General features: G+C 43.0%; 1 protein-coding gene across 1 annotated transcript; it reads left to right on the top strand.

The window, feature by feature from the left end:
* The first annotated feature begins 721 nt into the window (after positions 1–721).
* C3 (complement C3) lies at positions 722–17039 on the top strand. The gene is made up of 19 exons (XM_074203714.1): positions 722–871; positions 1767–1959; positions 5644–5803; positions 6029–6099; positions 6318–6412; positions 6951–7033; positions 7835–7925; positions 9252–9354; positions 9670–9787; positions 9926–10041; positions 10223–10369; positions 12368–12580; positions 13196–13399; positions 14756–14914; positions 15153–15282; positions 15492–15563; positions 15874–16074; positions 16510–16621; positions 16814–17039. The coding sequence occupies exons 1-19, from the start codon at positions 810–812 to the stop codon at positions 17022–17024; spliced, it is 2541 nt and encodes an 846-aa protein (XP_074059815.1). The 5' UTR covers positions 722–809; the 3' UTR covers positions 17025–17039.
* The last annotated feature ends 217 nt before the right edge of the window (positions 17040–17256 follow it).

Consider the following 17256-nt stretch of genomic DNA (forward strand, 5'->3'; position numbering starts at 1 on the left):
GCCTCTTCTAACTTAGAGTTAGTTCAAGTCACGATCTCAGTCACACCCTATGTAAGCATTCTTAAGGTTAGAACTTGTGGGAGACTTAGGGATCATTTTATCTAAATTCCTCATTTTATTGTTCCCTCATTTTAGGGGAGAAGAATAGGAAGCCCCCAAATGGTTGTGACTCTCCCCAAAGCTCCAAAGATAGTAGGAAGCAAAGTCCTATTTTGAACCAAGTCGTGCACTTGGGTCTGGACTAGTTGGTTGCACTACAGTGAAGTCACTTGGCATATATAGTGGAAAAAAAAAACTAGGTTGACTGTCTGGTCCCAGTTCCAAATTTAACTGACTTTATGACACTGGACCATAATTTTCTTCCCTTGCTTGGTTGTTCCTTTTCTGATCTGTAAAATAAGCCTATTAATGTAGTTGAATGACTATTAATATAGACTTTGGATTTCTTAACACACTTGTGTTGGTTCATTAATGCAGATGTGCAGGTTTATTAATACAGATGTGTGAGATTATGAAGGCAGATGTTCTCCATGTCCTGGCCTTGACTCCCTTAGAAGAGTTAAAACCCAGACAAATGAAGAAGGAAACAAAGAGTTCCGGCCCTCCCCTTGCTTGGTTCGACCAGGACTATCCCAGATTGAGAAATCCCCAGGCCCGCCCCTCCAGGGGAGGGTTTGGTGGGGGGCAGTCTCTGAGTCCCAGGATAAGAAAGCACCTCCAGAATTCTGCTCACTCCTTTCCCTCTCCCTCTCCCTCCTCTTCCCCAACTGATCTTTCCTGATTTGCTCTCTCAGTTCCAGTTCAGAGCCATGGGGCCACTGGCTGTCCTGCTGGCCCTGAGCTATGTGACCCTGGTTCAAGGAGATCCACTGTGAGTAGTGGGGAGCCCACCTCCCAACTTCTTCCCCTGGGGAGTTCGAGATCTGTAGGGATTGGTGTATTGAGTTAGGTAGGTAGTCCTGGGCCTCCAGGATTGCTGTGGGATTGAGGAATGCTTAGCTCAGCGGTTCTTTATTGTTTTTTTTTGTTGTTGTTATGGACTCATTTGCAAGTTCTTCTTGGAATAATGTTTTAAGTGCAAAAATTATAACCATTGGATTATAAAAGGAATCATTTATATTGCAATATGATTATCAAAATATTTTTTGAAATAAGTTCAGAGACTTCAGTCTCTGGGCTTGAGAGGCTGGAAGACATATAATATTTATGGAATTTAGGCAACCATGGACTTGATGAGTGACCCTAGAATTCTGGAAACAGTTGAAGGATCCAGGAGATAACTGTGGGGCCTAGATGTCTATGGGATTTGGGTTCCTCCAAAAGATGCAGGTTGCATCTGTAGGAGTTAGAGACAAACCTGTGGGAGCCAGGGATTATTTGCCCTGGGTCAGAAAGAAGAATAGAGATTTAGACAATGTTTCTGGCCACGTTCAGTTGCTAGCTAAGGAATCTAGATATTCCTAGATATTGAAGATGGATAGAATCAAGTCTTCAGGTAGTGAGTTCTGGGGAAGAAGGGACCTAAAGGGTGGCATCAGGCTATACCATGACCCCAGCCACAGAGCACAGAGTGGAGCAGTGTCAAGAACAGAGATCCAAGAGCCTAATATTAATAAGGTCTCAGTGCCTTCTCCAGGTTAGCTTTCAGCTACTGCCTTCTTTAGGCCTCTTTGGTTGGGACTCCTCAGCCCTGGAGAGAGGACCCAGGAGGTACTGGTTGTCAAGGGCTCACAATGACTTCTTCTTCCACTTAACCCTCTTTCAAGCTATGTCCTGCTCACTCCCAATGTCATGAGACTGGAAAGTGAGGAGCAACTAATCCTGGAGGCCCATGAAGTGGCAGGTGAGATACCTGTTGAGGTCACCATTCATGACTTCCCCCAAAAGAAGCAAGTACTTTATTCGGAAAAGACCACACTGAACAATGCCAATAGTTACCTGAGCACCATCACTGTTAAGGTGAGTAGAATCTTCATCTGGTCAATCTGTCCAACTTTCCTTTTCCTAAACATGAAGCCTACACAAAGTCTGCTCGGATTGCCCCCAGAGATACCCATTATCAGAATGATAAAATTTCAAAGCTAGAAGGGGCCTTGCAGTGTGTCTAGTTCATGGACCGAGGGTCACATATGACCCTCAAAGTCAATTCATATGACATTATTATATTTTATTATTATACTCATTGGTAATTGGCTTACATTGTAGTCATAAATAAATATTAAATTCTGCATGTGGCCCTTGACAAGTTTTTGTTGGGTGATGCCACTGAGAAGAGCTAAAAATTTGTACACTCATGATTGGCCAAGTCTCTCCTTGCAGGCAGTTGGATGGTACAGTGGATAGAGTCCTGAACTTGCAGTCAGGAAGAGCTGAGTTTGAATTCTGCTTCACTTGCTTCTTAGTTGGTGATCCTGGGCAAGGCTCTTATTCTGTTTCTTCACTAGTAAAATGGAAATAATAATTCTAATATCATGGAGTTGTTTTGAGTTCCAATGAGATAACATGTAAAAGTCTTTGCAAACTTTCAAATGCAATACTAAACAATTTTAAAGTTAAAAAAAACTGAAGCTTAATGAGTGATTCACCCAAGTGCATACAGGTATAAAGGGGGTAGAGATGAAACTTTATTCTAAACTTTTAATGTAAAATTCAGCTTCTGTTTCTTCTACAATATTCTCTCACTCACCTAGGGCTTCCAGTGATGCCTAACATCAGTCAGAATGTCTTTAAGACATAGATACAAAGTCCACTCAAGTTACAGATGGCACAAAGCTAAGAGGGACCATTAATACTTTGGAAGGCAGGCTAGATTAATGAGCCAAGTCCAATAAAAAGAAAATGTATTAGTAATAAATAATGAAGTCTTGCACTTGGGTTAAACAAAGCAAAACTAAACAAAACAAAAAGGAAACCTAGTTCAGCCTGAAAAAGGCATGGCTTAGCAAGGAGTTGCTCACCAAAAGATCTTTGTAGCTCTGTAGAAGCTCAGTGTTAGAGACACCTGAACCAGAGTGTCTTCTCCACCCTAGTTCACAAATGGTCATTCATACAGAGTTTTCTTCAGTATCTCCAGGGACAGGGACCCCACCCCTCCCAAGGAAGTCCATTTTTCTTTGAGACAGCTGTCGTTGCTAATGTTTTTCCTTAAGCCAAATCTAAATTTGTTTCTTTGCAATTTCTACCCATTGATTCTAGTTGTCCCTTCTAAGGCCAACCTGAGCAAGTCTCATCCTTTCAAATAATCGAAAATAACCACCAGTCTCTCTTAAGTTTTCATCTTCTGAAGACTCTCCATTTCCTTCAAACAACTCAAATGTGATAGAGTGTCATGCCTGGAATCTAGAAGACTTCACTTCCTGAGTTCAAATCTGATCAGAGACACTTAGCTTTGCGACCCTGGGCAAGTCACTCACTCCTAAACCAATTCCTTTACTATTAAGAGTTTGAACCAACTAAACACCAACAAAAGCTTTTTCAATATTCTGTTTACCTATTTAAGAATGTTTTTCAGTCCATTAAAGTCTTTGCTTAAATGTAGTAGCTCAGAACTAAATATACAACTTCACATGTGGTCTCTAACCAGGGAAAAGGAGGGAGCAAAGCCCTCCTTGTTCTTGGATACTAAGCTTTTCAGAATAGTCAAAGATCATTTTTTTGAGTTGCCATAATCTCACATTGACTCAATTTAGCTTGCTGTCCATCAAAGCTCCCAGGGTTTTCCAGACAAACTCAATTGTCTTGCCTTGTATTTGGAGAGCTGATTTTTCTTTTGAGCCCAAATGTAAATCTCTACATTTGAAATGAGTAGTCTAGATAGGTGACTTCTTCAGTGTGGTGAATTTAGGTGAGGAAACTTCCTCTATCATCTTGTTCCTCTTACTCCTTTGTAGCTTAAGAGTTTTTTAAAATTGCCTTAAGGCATGAAGAAGGTAAGAAATTTGCAAATATGTGCTGGTGAATGTTTAACAATCTCCCCAAATATAAGTAGGATTATTTAATATATTATCCCTCACTTTCTTAAGTTATTTGTTGCTGTTGAGTCATTTCAGTTGTGTCTAACTCTTTGTAATCCCATTTGGGTTTTGTTTGGTTTGTTTTGGTGAAGATACTGGAATGATTTGCCAGTTCATTTTATAGATGAAGAAACTGAGACAAACAAGGTCAAACAGTAGGTGTCTGAGGCTGGATTTGAACTCAGGAAGATGCAATTTCCTGACTCCGGGTCTGGTTGCACCACTTAGTTGCCCCAATTAGTTGCCCCACTTCTTAAAGTCCTGACAATAAAAAAAAAAAAAAACCAAGAAACCAAGCCCTGAAAAACAAGATAAAAATATTCAGAACTGGCTTCAGCAACCCCAGGATTTGCACATGGTCACACAACTAATATGTGTCAGAGGCAGAATTTGAATCCAAATCTTCCTGGTCAACTTTTTCTCTGCTATCTATAGCACATTATTTGAGAATTTCTTTACTTTTATTCCTATTAGATTTCATCTAGAGTTAGCCCATTGTGACAGTCAAGATCTTTTTGATTTCTGGCTCTGTTATTCAGACAATATTCAGTCTGGAAAGTGTTCAGGATGCTGAAGAGCCTGGTATTCAGGCCACATGAGAGGATCCTTTGAAGGAATTGAGATGTTTTTAGCCCAAAGAAAAAAAGATAGGGTGTAAAAGATAACTCTCTTCAAGTATTCAAAGGACTTGAGCTTTTTTGGCTTGTCCTTGGGAGACATATAGGGCAAAATACTTTCACCCAAGTGGGCCTCAGTTTCCCTGATGATGATGTTTGTTCTTCATTCTCAAAGAAGACCATGACATCAGGGAGGTGAGGCCATGACAAGCATGTGAATTGGATTTGAGTAAAGGGGGGGGTGTTATGCTAAGACACCAGCCTCACTTTCTCCTCCAGAGCCATCTGGGTCTAGAGGTCAGATATGAATCAGGACAACTGCAGATGGCCCTGGATGGGAGACAATCAGGTTAAGTGACTTGCCCAAGTTCACACAGCTAGTGTCAAGTGTCTGAGACTGGATTTGAACTTCTGTCTTTGTGATTCCAAGGCCAGTGCTCTATCCAATGTGCCACCTAGCTGTCCACTCAGTTTCCCTATCTGTAAAATAAAGGGGTTACCCTAGATGACCTCTAAGGTCCCATCCATCTCTAGACTTATGTTTTTATGGTTCATAATATTTATTCTATCTATATTCCTTAGAGATGTTAGTAGAGAAAATGCTCTGTAAATTCAATTCAATTCAACAAAAGCACTGTGCTGTAAATTCTGAAGTCCTAATAAATTGTTTCTGTCCCATGGGCTTACCATAATCCTGGTCACCTGAACCTCACCCCAGAAGAACCCCAAGAAGAAATGGACCTGCTCCTTTCCCTCCTCCCCAGAAAGCAGGACTGAGTCTGAGGTTATGAACTCAAGAGATCTTAGAAAAGAGTTCCCCAGAGGTGGGACCATCCTAGACCAGAAGGGAGACTGATATCCCTGCAAATTGCAAGAATCAGGGGACATTTCCTGGAAGAGGAAGAGTTTGAGCTCAGCTCAGAGAACCTCCTGGAGATGAGATTAGGGAGAAAGGTAGGCAGGCAGGTGACTGGATCACCAAGGCATATTGCCTCACCCCCATTCCTTTCCAGATTCCAGCACAGAACTTCCAGAATAACAAAGACCACCAGTATGTCAGTATCGTGGCCAAGTTTGACAAGGAAAAAATAGAAAAAGTGGTGCTGGTGTCTCTCCACAGTGGCTATCTATTTATCCAAACAGACAAAACCATCTACACACCGGGCTCCACAGGTGAGCTCCCACTTAGACCCTCAGGTGGAAACCCCAGCCCTGATCAGCTTCCCTGACTCTGCAGTGGTCCTGAGACAGGGCTCAGACCCTGGGCATGGGCTCCCAGGCAGGGAACCATCCCTGCTGGTATATAATTGAGGTGGGAGGAAAGAAGGGAGGGAGTGAAAAACAGACAGACCACAGAGAGCTAGGGTTCATGAGCCTCTCTCCCCTTCCCCTTTTCAGTTTTGTACCGGATCTTCACTGTGGGTCACAAGCTTCAGCCTCTGGCCAAAACTCTGACTGTCAGCATCCAGGTAATGGGACCCAGGAGACACACACTCAAAGGAGCACAGATAGACACAAACATTCATACACATATAGAAAGGTACAGCCCCACCACCACCACCATGCTGCATGGAGAGCCACCACAAATAGCCACAGGGGCACACACAGACTTATCTATACAGAGGTGGAGAGGGGACCATGGGCTGAAGGGACCAGTTGAATTTTAACCTAAGCTCTTTGTCCACAGACTCCTGATGGGGTCATTATCAAGAAGGACCCGCTGTCCTCTCAGAACAAGAATGGCATACTGAGTCAGTCCTGGGGGATTCCTGAGCTTGTCACGTAGGTGGCCCACCTGTTCTGGGGGGGGGGTGATCTGAGAGCTGCATTTATTCTCCCAACTTTCTTCCTTAGCTGAACTCAGCTCTTTGTGTCTGGATCTCTGTCTGTGTCTATGCTTCTTGGGGGACAAAACCCAGAGGGAAACCTACTAGAAGGACGTGGACAGTGGGCAGCTTTGCTCCTGGTCATCCACTTTGGGTCCTGATTTGAATCTGTTTCATATCTGCTTGACTTGCCCTGAGATACTTCAGTTTGGGGAGGGGGAAATCCAGGGCATGTCTCAGGGCATCTGGGTTGGAGTACTAACTCTGCTTCCAGAATAATAAGGCCTTGCTTTATGACTTTGGAGAAGTCACTTGATCTCTCTGGGTCTGTTTCTTCATAGTAAAATGAAGGAATTTGGACTGGTTTTCTGAGGTCCCTCCAGGCTTGCTATGTTATGTCCTTATGATCATCTTTTAAAAACGAATGCTCCCTAGAGCAGACTACCTGCTTCATACTCTGCTCAGTCTTGTCCATGTCTCCTTCCCCTTCTTAGGATGGGCCAGTGGAAAATCATTGCTTATTATGATGACTCCCCCCATAAAACCTTCTCTGCTGAGTTTGAAGTGAAGGAGTATGGTAAGAAAGGGAGGGGGCATTAAAGATGGAAAGGAACATGATTTCCCTTCCAGCGTTCACCAAGAAAGTTCCTCAGATCCTTCTAGATGTCCCCCAATTTTAACTCCCAGTGATCCTATCAGACTTAGACCTGTCAGAAGGCCTTCCCAGTACCTCCCAGTCCCCTAACCATACTTCTTAAAGTGTCACCTTCACTGTCTTTTTCCTCTGGTCTCTCTGAATGTCTCCTAGTGTTCACCACCCAGGGTTCTCCTCGGACTCCAAAGAATTTCCCCCAGTCTCCCCTCTGCCAGACTCAGATCTCTCAGAATGAATGAATAAATATTTATTAAGTATTATTAGGTATCAAGAACTGAAGTAATCACTGGGGATATAAACAGAAAAGCAAGTCAATTCCTGGGGATGGGGAGAGGCAAAAACATGTAGGAAGGTTCAATTGCAGAGCAAGATAGAAAGATTCCCCTGGTCTCTAGGGTACAATGGCAAAATGTTCCTCAGGCTCTTCCTTCCATACCCAGCCCTATCAGAATATCTCTCTACTCACTATTTCCCTCCTCAGACCAAGAACCCTCAGAACATGCCTCAAAATATGTTTATTTACACTCAGATCCTAAGAATGGCCCCAATGTCTCCTCCCAGACCCAGACCCCCAGGGATGACCCCAGAGTCTCCTCCCAGACCCAGACCCCCCCAAGGAAGACCCCAGTTCCTTCTCCCAGTCCCAGAGTCCTCAGAATAGCTCCTACATCTCCCCATCTGGACTCAGAAAACTCAGAACACCATTTCTTCTTTCTTACCCAGTGCTGCCAAGCTTTGAGGTAAAGCTGCACCCAGAGGAAAAATTCTTCTATATTGACAATAATGATGGTCTAAAAGTCTCCATCACAGCCAGGTAAGGACTTATTTAGAATTTAGGGACTGAGGAAAAGAGACCATGGAAAGACAAGGGGAGGAGGAATGTGATCATGCTAGGGGAAGGACCAAGTGCTCAGCATGGAGCATGCAGAATTCAATTTGGCAAATGTTGATTGAGCCCTATTTTCTACAAGGCTTTTTGCTGTGGAATGGCAAAGTTTCTTTCCTGAAGGAGTTTAATGATCTCTGGTGGACATATGACATGTGAACAAATAATTATAACAGACGTTGAAAGAGAGACCAGGAAAGAGATACAACATTTGTAGAGGGAGTTTGGGAAGAGGTGGGGAAGGGAGCCTGGGAAGACTTCATAGAAGACGAAGTACCTGAGATGAGCCTTAAAGAAAAGGAAGACCCTCACCTAGGCAAAATTCAAGGCAAAATTGGAAGACAGACCTATCTAGCAGTTTGAGATAAGGTTGGAAAGGTTGGTTGGAGCCAGGCTGTGGAATAGTATGGAGTTACAGTGTAAGCTATCTATTCTGTATGTGGTAGGGAGCCCTTGGAGGCATTTAAGGAGGGGAGTGTCATGGTCATAGCACTGCATTAAGAAGATGACCCAGGCATTGCTATAAAGGAAAGAAAGGGGAGAGACCAGAGGCAGAGGGACTCCTTCATTATTACAATCTAGATGAATAGTGGATAGTGGCAATGAGAGGGGAAAGAAGCAATGGCATGTAAGAAATGTGCTGGTAGGAATGAAAAGAATTGACAGTTGACTGGATATAATGGATAAAGGAGAGGGGAGAGCCAAAAGTGACTCTCAAGGTTCTAGCTTGGATGAGCTACCATCCATAGATGTAAGGAAGATAGGGAAAGGAGATGGTTTAGGGAAAGATGATGAGTTTGAGGTCAATAGGATAGTCTGGTAGAGATATCCTGCAAGCAGTTGGTAATATGGGACCAGAACTTTGGGGAGAAAGGTCAGTAATGAAGATATTGTTTTGGACATGATCTATCTAAACCTTCACAAAAAAAAGAGAGGAGGGCCTAGAAAAGAGTATTGCACTGGGGAATACTTTAGTTAAATAGACAAGAGAAGAATTGAAGAGAAAATGGACCACGACAAAGGAATGGTCAGAGAGGTAGGAGGAGAACCAGATGAATGCTAGCTGTGGAAATAAGGGTAAAAGAATATCTTGGGAGGTCTCAGCATTGTCCTGAATTATCAGAGTTCATCTATCATATACTAAGGGTTACTTTCTGAGTCAAGGAAGATGGTGAATCCCAGAGGAGGACCAATCCTTCTTAGAAGCAATGGGAAGGATGAAATGATCAAACCACTTTTCCTTTCCCTGCACAGGTTCCTGTATGGAAAGATGGTGGATGGTACTGCCTTTGCCATCTTTGGAATCTTGGATGAAGGAAATAAGCGTAGCATTCCTGAATCACTCTCCCGAGTTGTGGTATGTGACCTGCCACACCCAGACCCCATGCCTTTTACTGTAGCCCCCATTTCCATCACTGAACTGCTGGACTTTGTATTCCTTTATTGGCCTCCCATTCTTCTAAGCCCTACATCCATCCTGATCACTCTTGCTCCTTTCTGAGCTGGGGTCCTCCTCACAGCGTCTCCCACACCCTTTCACTGGTGTTCGATTCATGGAGCCTCCTCCTCACTTTGTCCTCCTCCCTCCTTATCCTCATTGTGCTCATGTCTGCCTCCTTGTGAAGATCATTTTTTCTGCTCTTCATTTCTCACTGGCCTATATCACACACAGATTGATGATGGTAATGGAGAAGTTATTCTGTCCCGGAATGCTCTGGTGAAACAGTTCCCAGGTCAAAACCTGGTGGGAAAGTCCTTGTATGTGTCAGTCACAGTTATACTGGAGACTGGTGAGTGATAGGGGAGATTGTGTCTGTCTGTGTGTGTGAAAGTGCAACCAACATGCTTGTATATACATGCATATGTATACATATGATCCCTGGGCCCCTTCCTTTTTTTCTGGTCTCACCTCTCCTTTCCCTCTGCAGGGAGTGACATGGTTGAGGCTGAATACACTGGGATCCCTATCGTGACATCTCCTTACCAAATCCACTTCACCAAGACTCCTAAGCACTTCAAGCCAGCTATGCCTTTTGATCTCACGGTGAGACCCTTGAATGCACAGGCTCTCTTTCTCTGTCATTTCCCTCCTAGGTCAGCCATCACAAGGCTGACGGTGAGGATGATTAGGTCTAGTCACTTTCCTTGTCATAGAGGTGGGGATAACTGATGAGGAATGAATCCCTTTGTTCTGTTGAACATTCTTTGTTCTGTGACCTTTCCAGGTTTTTGTGACTAATCCAGATGGATCCCCAGCCTCTCAGATTCCAGTGGTGGTCCCAAACTTTAAGGTTCAGTCTATGACTCAAGCAGACGGCTTGGCCAAGTTGAGAATCAACACACCCAATAACCGTGGTCCTCTGAACATCAAAGTAAGTAATCTCAGGAAGGGTTCTGTCATTTGGATAATCAGGGTCTCTCCTTGACATACTCACAGTCCTGTTGCTTGAATAGTTGAGATATTTTTCTTTTCTCTGAAATGATGGACTTATATTATTTACCTAGAGCCAAGGTTCATGGTTTGGAGAAAAAAGGAATCTAATTTTTATTTCAAAATTTTTATGGATTTTTTTCCTTTTATATCTCCTCCATTTGCCACTGCATCCCTCTCCCCACTGACTCTCAAAGAGCCAGCTCTCATAATAATGAATTTTTAACACTTTAATTTTTTTCAATTACAGGCAAAGATAGTTTTCAAATTCATCCATTTGCAAGTTTATGATTTCCACAAATAATGAAATTTTTAAAAGAAGAAAAGGAAAACCTTCTGCAAAGTTAAAAAGTCTGATGTTATTTATAATATTTTTCACTCTGGGTTGCTTACTTTTACTAAGAAACAAGGAGAGGAGTCTTATGTTACCTCTCTGGAGCCAAGCTTGCTTGCTACAATTTCACAGCATTCAATTTCAAATGTTTTGTTCCATTTAGGTTGTTATAGTCATTGTAGATATTTTGCTAATTCTGCTTATTTCACTTCACATCAGACAATATCTTCTCAAATTTCTCCGTAGTTATCATATTCATCTTTTCTTGCAGTCCAATTTATTTAGCCATTTCTTAATCAATAAGTTTTGAGATCCACTTCTTTGCTACTTTGCTATGAATACTTTGGTGTATTTTGGTCTTTCTTTTGGTCATTGACTTCCTTGGTGTATAGTCCTAGCAGTCAAAGGATATGGATATTTTAGACACTCTTTACATAATTCCAAAGTACTTTCTGAAACCATTCTACAAATTCTCAGTCCCATCAGTGCATTGATGTATCCATCTTTCCATAATCCTTCCAATACTGACTATTTCTATTTATGGTCATCTTTACTAATTTGCTGGTGGGAGGTGAAAAGAAAGTCTTTTGATTTTTATTTCCTATTATTAATGATTTGGACCATTCTTTCATATGGCTGCTCATAATTTGCAGAAAATTCTGTGTTCATATCCTTTGACAATTTCTCTTTTGTGGAATGACTTTTAGTCTGATATAATTGTTAGCTGTTTATATAGGTTTTCAACATCTACATATTTTACCAGATCATTACGAGCTAGTACTCTTTCTGTTGCTAATATGTCTTAGTGGTGGATAAGGAATACTGCAGTTCATAGTCCTCTCTCTTCCTTCCTCCCTATCCTCCCTCAATGCTTCTGGCAGTTTTTCAGACAGCAAAAGCTGACTCCTCCACCCTTCTCTCTGTTTCTCTCTTCTCTCTTTCTCTTGGGTTCTGTCTCTCTCTGTCTCTATCTCTGACTGTCTCTCTCTCTCCCTCCACCTCTCTCCATTTCTTTTTCTCTCTCTCCCCCTTTCTTCTCCTTTTTGCCCCCATCTTTCCCCTATCTGTCTCTCTTCCCTCCTCTTACTTTCTGTCTCTGAGACTGTATTTTTCGTTCTTTCTTTCTTTCTTTCTTTCTTTTTCCTTCCTTCCTTCCTTCCTTCCTTCCTTCCTTCCTTCCTTCCTTCCTTCCTTCCTTCCTTCCTTCCTTCCTTCCTTCCTTTCTTTCTTTCTTTCTTTCTTTCTTTCTTTCTTTCTTTCTTTCTTTCTTTCTTTCTTTCTTTCTTTCTTTCTTCTTTTTCTATATCTTCTCCCTTTCTCCCCACCCCATCTCTGGCTTTTTTTGTGATATGTATATACATTTCTTCCATATAGACTTTCCTCTTCCCTTTTCATTTTTGAAGTTCCCTGCTACCCCTGTCCTTTGCTTACTCTGGACAAATGCCAGCTTTCAACAAGTCCCTGTGGGCTTTCTGGATGGTGCTGACCAAAAGTCATCCTATCTATTCTCCTGGCCAAAAGTGATCTTATCCTTAGAAAATTCATTTGCATATGCAAAACAAATTTGTGCTGTGTGCTAAGGTTTTACTTACTTCCTACCCTCAGGTAAGGACGGACAAGAAAGGTCTTCCTGAGGATCGCCAGGCAACCCAGGAAATGGTAGCTCAACCCTATCAAACCATAGCTGGCTCCAACAATTACTTGCACCTGTCCGTCCCCTCAGTGGAGCTCAAGGCTGGAGATAACCTGAACATCAACTTCCATTTGCGAACAGATGGGCCCAACGTGAACCAGCAAATCAATTACTTCACCTATGTGGTATATCCCCAATGCAATCCCTGACACCACTCTTCTTCCTCCTCTCCCTATCTCCTAGGTATCCCTTGCTCAGATTATTCATTTTCCCCTTCTGTACACCTTAACCTCCCCGCCCCAGGTCCTTTCTGCACCTCCTATCCTCCATCTCTATGATCCTTCTTGAGTCACCTTCATCCCTAATGAAAAGTGTTGTTCACAGGGAGCTGAACTTGAAGGCAGAATGGCCTGAATTCAAATCCCAACTCTTACATTTGCTTGATTTGTAAACTTTGAATTATTATATAAATTTATTATTATTATTATTATTATTATTATTATTATTATTATTAATTTCCCTGTTTATCTTCTAGATTCTCCTTTCCTTGGTCCCCTTCTCCCATTTCCTTTGTCCTGACCCACTTCTTTTAATTTCCTCTCTTCCCAATTCTCATTGAATCCTTTCCCCTCAATCTCTTTTGATTTCCCTCTTCCACATTCTCTTCCTTCTAGGTCCTTCATCCTTATGCCTTCTTGGGTACCTCTCCCCTGCTCCTCCTCCCAGAAACCCTCAGTCTCCTATCCCTGTGAAAACAAGGCCAATTGACCTTGCCCCACCATAATCTGTGTCCTTCTCAGATCATGAACAAGGGACTGGTGTTGAAGGCTGGACGTCAGTTGAGACAGCAGGGACAGGATGTGGTGGTGCTCTCACTGCCCCTCACAACTGATTACATCCCTTCTTTCCGAGTGGTAGCCTATTACTATCTGACTCAGCAAGGTCAGAAGGAGCTCGTGGCTGACTCTGTATGGGTGGATGTGAAGGATACATGCATAGGCAAGGTAAGCTCTGCCCCTTAGTTTTGGATCTGTCTTTCTTTATAGAAAGAGTTCCATGTTTTGCTTCTAGAGTTAGTGATCTCCCCATCTCCAGAGGTGTTCAATGAGTAGTTAAATAACCTCTTGTTGAGGACTTTGAAGAGATCATTCTTGATGCAGGCATGAGTTTCTTCCATAAAATGAGGGAATTTTATGGGTGGTCTTCCATCCATAAAAGATGGGTTCCTCCCATCTTTCATTTCTATGGTCTTGGGTAGTCATGGTTGAATCAGATAGTTTCTGAACCACCTTTCAAATGTGAAATTCTATAATTCTACCTCAGTTTCTCTCTCTCTCTCTCTCTCTCTCTCTCTCTCTCTCTCTCTCTCCTCTTTTTCTCTCTCTCTCTCCCTCTTATGCTCTCTCTTTTTGTATCCATGTGTCTGTCTTTACCTCTCTTGATGTGTCTCTGTGCTGTGCTCTGCTTGTCTCTATGTGTTGTGACTTTGTCATTTCATTTATTTCTCTTTCTGCCTTATTTGTGACTTTGCTTATCTATATCTCAATTCAGTTTAATAAACATTGATTTAGTACTTACTGGATTTGGAGTTAGAGGACCTGTTTTCAAATTCTGACTCTATCCCTTACAACCTATTTAACCTTAGGCAAGTCAATGACCCTCTCTGTACTTCAGTTTTTCCTAGGCTAAAAACTGAATGAGTCAGATTAAATGATTTTGATACCTCTTTCATCTCTACTTGTGATTCTACTATGTGTCAGACCCTGTTTTGAGAGCAGGAAATAAAAACTAAAGAGTATAGTTCTTGCCCTCAAGTTTATATTCTATTGGGGGAGATAGAATTCCTATTCAGATAAGTAAAATTAAAGATGGGTATAAGTGGGACAAAGGAGAGATTGATCAAAGCAATATAGGAAAATTTGAAGGAATTTTGTATTTTTCTTCCTGAAGTCTCTTTCTCTGTTTCTTTGTCTCTACCTCTTGCCTGTTTTTCTCTCATCTGTCTAGCCAATCTTGACTGTCTTTGTTTTTCATATCTGCCTTCATCTCTCACCCATTCTCTTTCTTTTTTCTATATCTCTTTCTCTCTTCTGCTACGTGTCTGCCTCTATTCTTGTCTGTTTATCCTTTCATTCTCTCTCCACTTCTTTCCCTCTTTCTATGTTTATGTCTGTTTGTTTCTATTCAAATGAATGTGCCATTTCTAAAACTTGTAAACTCTTCATCTCCAGAGACCTCCAAGCCCCAGCTGACTGGTATACCACCACCTCCTCATCCTTTGCTGAGGGAGAGAGGGACCTGAACTGGTTCATTTATTTCCATACCTCCAAGCATGACTAAATTTTCTCTCTACTTCTTAGCTGGTGGTGAAAGGAGCAGGGAATGTGGAGAAAGCACACCAGCCTGGGAAACAGGTCACAATCAAGATTGAGGGTGATGCTGAAGCCCGTGTGGGGCTTGTGGCTGTGGATAAGGGGGTGTTTGTCCTGAACAAGAAGAACAAACTGACCCAGAGTAAGGTAGGTCTGGGGCTGTGGCAAAAACATCCCCTCATTGAATTGTCCCCATCTCCAGTTGATCACCTCTCCAGCCTCCTCATTGAAACCCCTTCATCCTCCTCACTGAACTCTCTCCATCCCCGTCATTAAACCCTTTTCATCCCCCTCAGTGACCTTTCTCTGTTCCCCCTTGTCCAACCCTCTCCTCCCCTTACTGATGTTTCCCTGAGTTCCTGTCTGGACTTCTCTCTGCCTCCAGATCTGGGACACAGTGGAGAGTGGAGACATTGGCTGTACCCCAGGGAGTGGAAAGGACTATGCTGGAGTGTTCAAAGATGCTGGGCTCGCTCTCAAGACCAACAAACCGCTTCAGACAGAACAGCGGTCTGGTGAGACTGGGGGAACACAGGAGGGATATGTGTAGACAATGTCTTATCAGATGTTCACAGGGCCTGTATGGGAGGAAAGTCCCACAGAGATTCCCCTTCAAGACTTGATGCTGACTGGGTGAAGGGAGGGAAATCAAGAAGAAAGATAGGAATCCAACACAATCCACACAGATTATTTTGTCTTCTCCCTAATGCTTTATCTGTTACAGACCCTGAGTGCCCACAGCCAGTCAAGCGTAGGCGTCGTTCTGTCCTGCTCATGGAGATAAGGAGTGACAAAGGTGAGGGGATGGGGCCATCAGACCAACTATGTCAGTAGGAAGACTCCTCCCTCACAGTGGATAGAGCATGACCCCTGGGGTCAGGAAGACCTGAGTTCAAATTTGGCCTCAGACACTTAACAATTACCTAGCTGTGTGACCTTGGGCAAGTCACCTAACCCATTGCCTTGCAAAAACTAAAAAAAAAAAAGACTTCTCTCTTGCCCCACACTAGTTCTTCACAATAAAAAGGAATCTTAGACCAGATCTTGTCTGGTTTCTGGGATGGCCCTAAAAAGAGACTGAGGATCCTGGGATGGGACTTTTACAGCTGGCCAATATCAGGATAAACATTTGAGGTCTTGCTGTGAGGATGGCATGCATCTGAACCCCATGGGCTACTCATGTGAAAGGAGGACGAAGTACATTTTAGACAGTGAGGCATGTGTCAAGGCTTTCTTGGACTGCTGTACCTACTTCACCACAGTTCGTTTGGAGAAACAGAGAGAAAACATCCTCAACCTGTCCAGAAGTAAGTGTTCCTATGAATGGTGAGGACCACATGGAAGGAGTCATGGGAAGTATAAGAAAGAACCATCAGAGATATGGGAAGATGAGACCTCGCTGTTGGAGGAGATGTAGTTTCAACCTATGGGAAGTCATAGCCCCAGAATGAGGGGGTGACAGGTCCAGGGCCCCTAATAGAGGGGTAGATACAATCCAAAGGTCTCAGAATGAGGGGGAGGCACAGGTCCAGGGCATCAGATTGAGGGAAGACACAGGCAAAAGGCTCCAGATTGATAAAGAGACATAGTCCAGGGTGTCAGATTGAGGCCACACAGGTGTGGGGAAATAGAATGTGTGGGTGTGAGTGGGGAGGTTTGAGTAGATAGGAGGTTCAGGAACCCAGGACGAATGAGAGGCTACTGCTCTGACCTTATGATCCCATCCTGCCCTACCTCCCCAGGTAATCTAGATGAAGTCATTATGCCAGAAGAAGATATCATCTCTAGAAGCCAGTTCCCAGAGAGCTGGTTATGGATTGTGGAGCGACTGACAGAGAAGCCAGACAAGCATGGGTAAGGCTGAGATCCCCTGTGGTGATCCTGGCTCCCAGTCTCCTTTTCCACAATCCCCAAATAGTCATTCTGATCTCATTTCATCTCTTCTGGTGAGGTGATACTTCCCTCAGTCTTAGGCCTCCAGTAGCTGGAGCCAGGTGCCCCTGTCCCAAGTTCTATTCTCTGACTTCTTCTTTTCCTTCCTCTCAGAATCTCTACAAAGTCCCTCACTGTGTTCCTCAAAGACTCCATCACAACCTGGGAGATTCTGGCTGTAAGCTTGTCAGACACCAAAGGTGAGTCTAGGAGTGAGAGAGAAGAGACAATAGGGAGATTTGGGGATGGGGGTATAGAAAGGAATGTGGAACAAAGACTGAGGACAAAAGTGTCCTTTTCCAGGCTGTCTTTCTCTCTGCCTTAATACATGAGAAAACTTTTCTCCTCTGCTTTTACCTCTATCTTTGGTAGGGAAAGAGATGCTATGAACAATTTGCTCTTTGGGACCAAGTCTTTGGGGAAAAGAGGTTCTAAAATTTAAAATTTAAAAACTTGAATTCAAATCCTGATTTACCACTTGTTTGACTATGGGCAAGTTTCTTTCATTCTCTGGATCTTTATTTCCTTGTCTGTCCAGTGAAGGCCCTTTCAATCTT

This window comes from Macrotis lagotis, chromosome X, assembly GCF_037893015.1.
Source record: "Macrotis lagotis isolate mMagLag1 chromosome X, bilby.v1.9.chrom.fasta, whole genome shotgun sequence".
Classification (NCBI taxonomy): domain Eukaryota; kingdom Metazoa; phylum Chordata; class Mammalia; order Peramelemorphia; family Peramelidae; genus Macrotis; species Macrotis lagotis.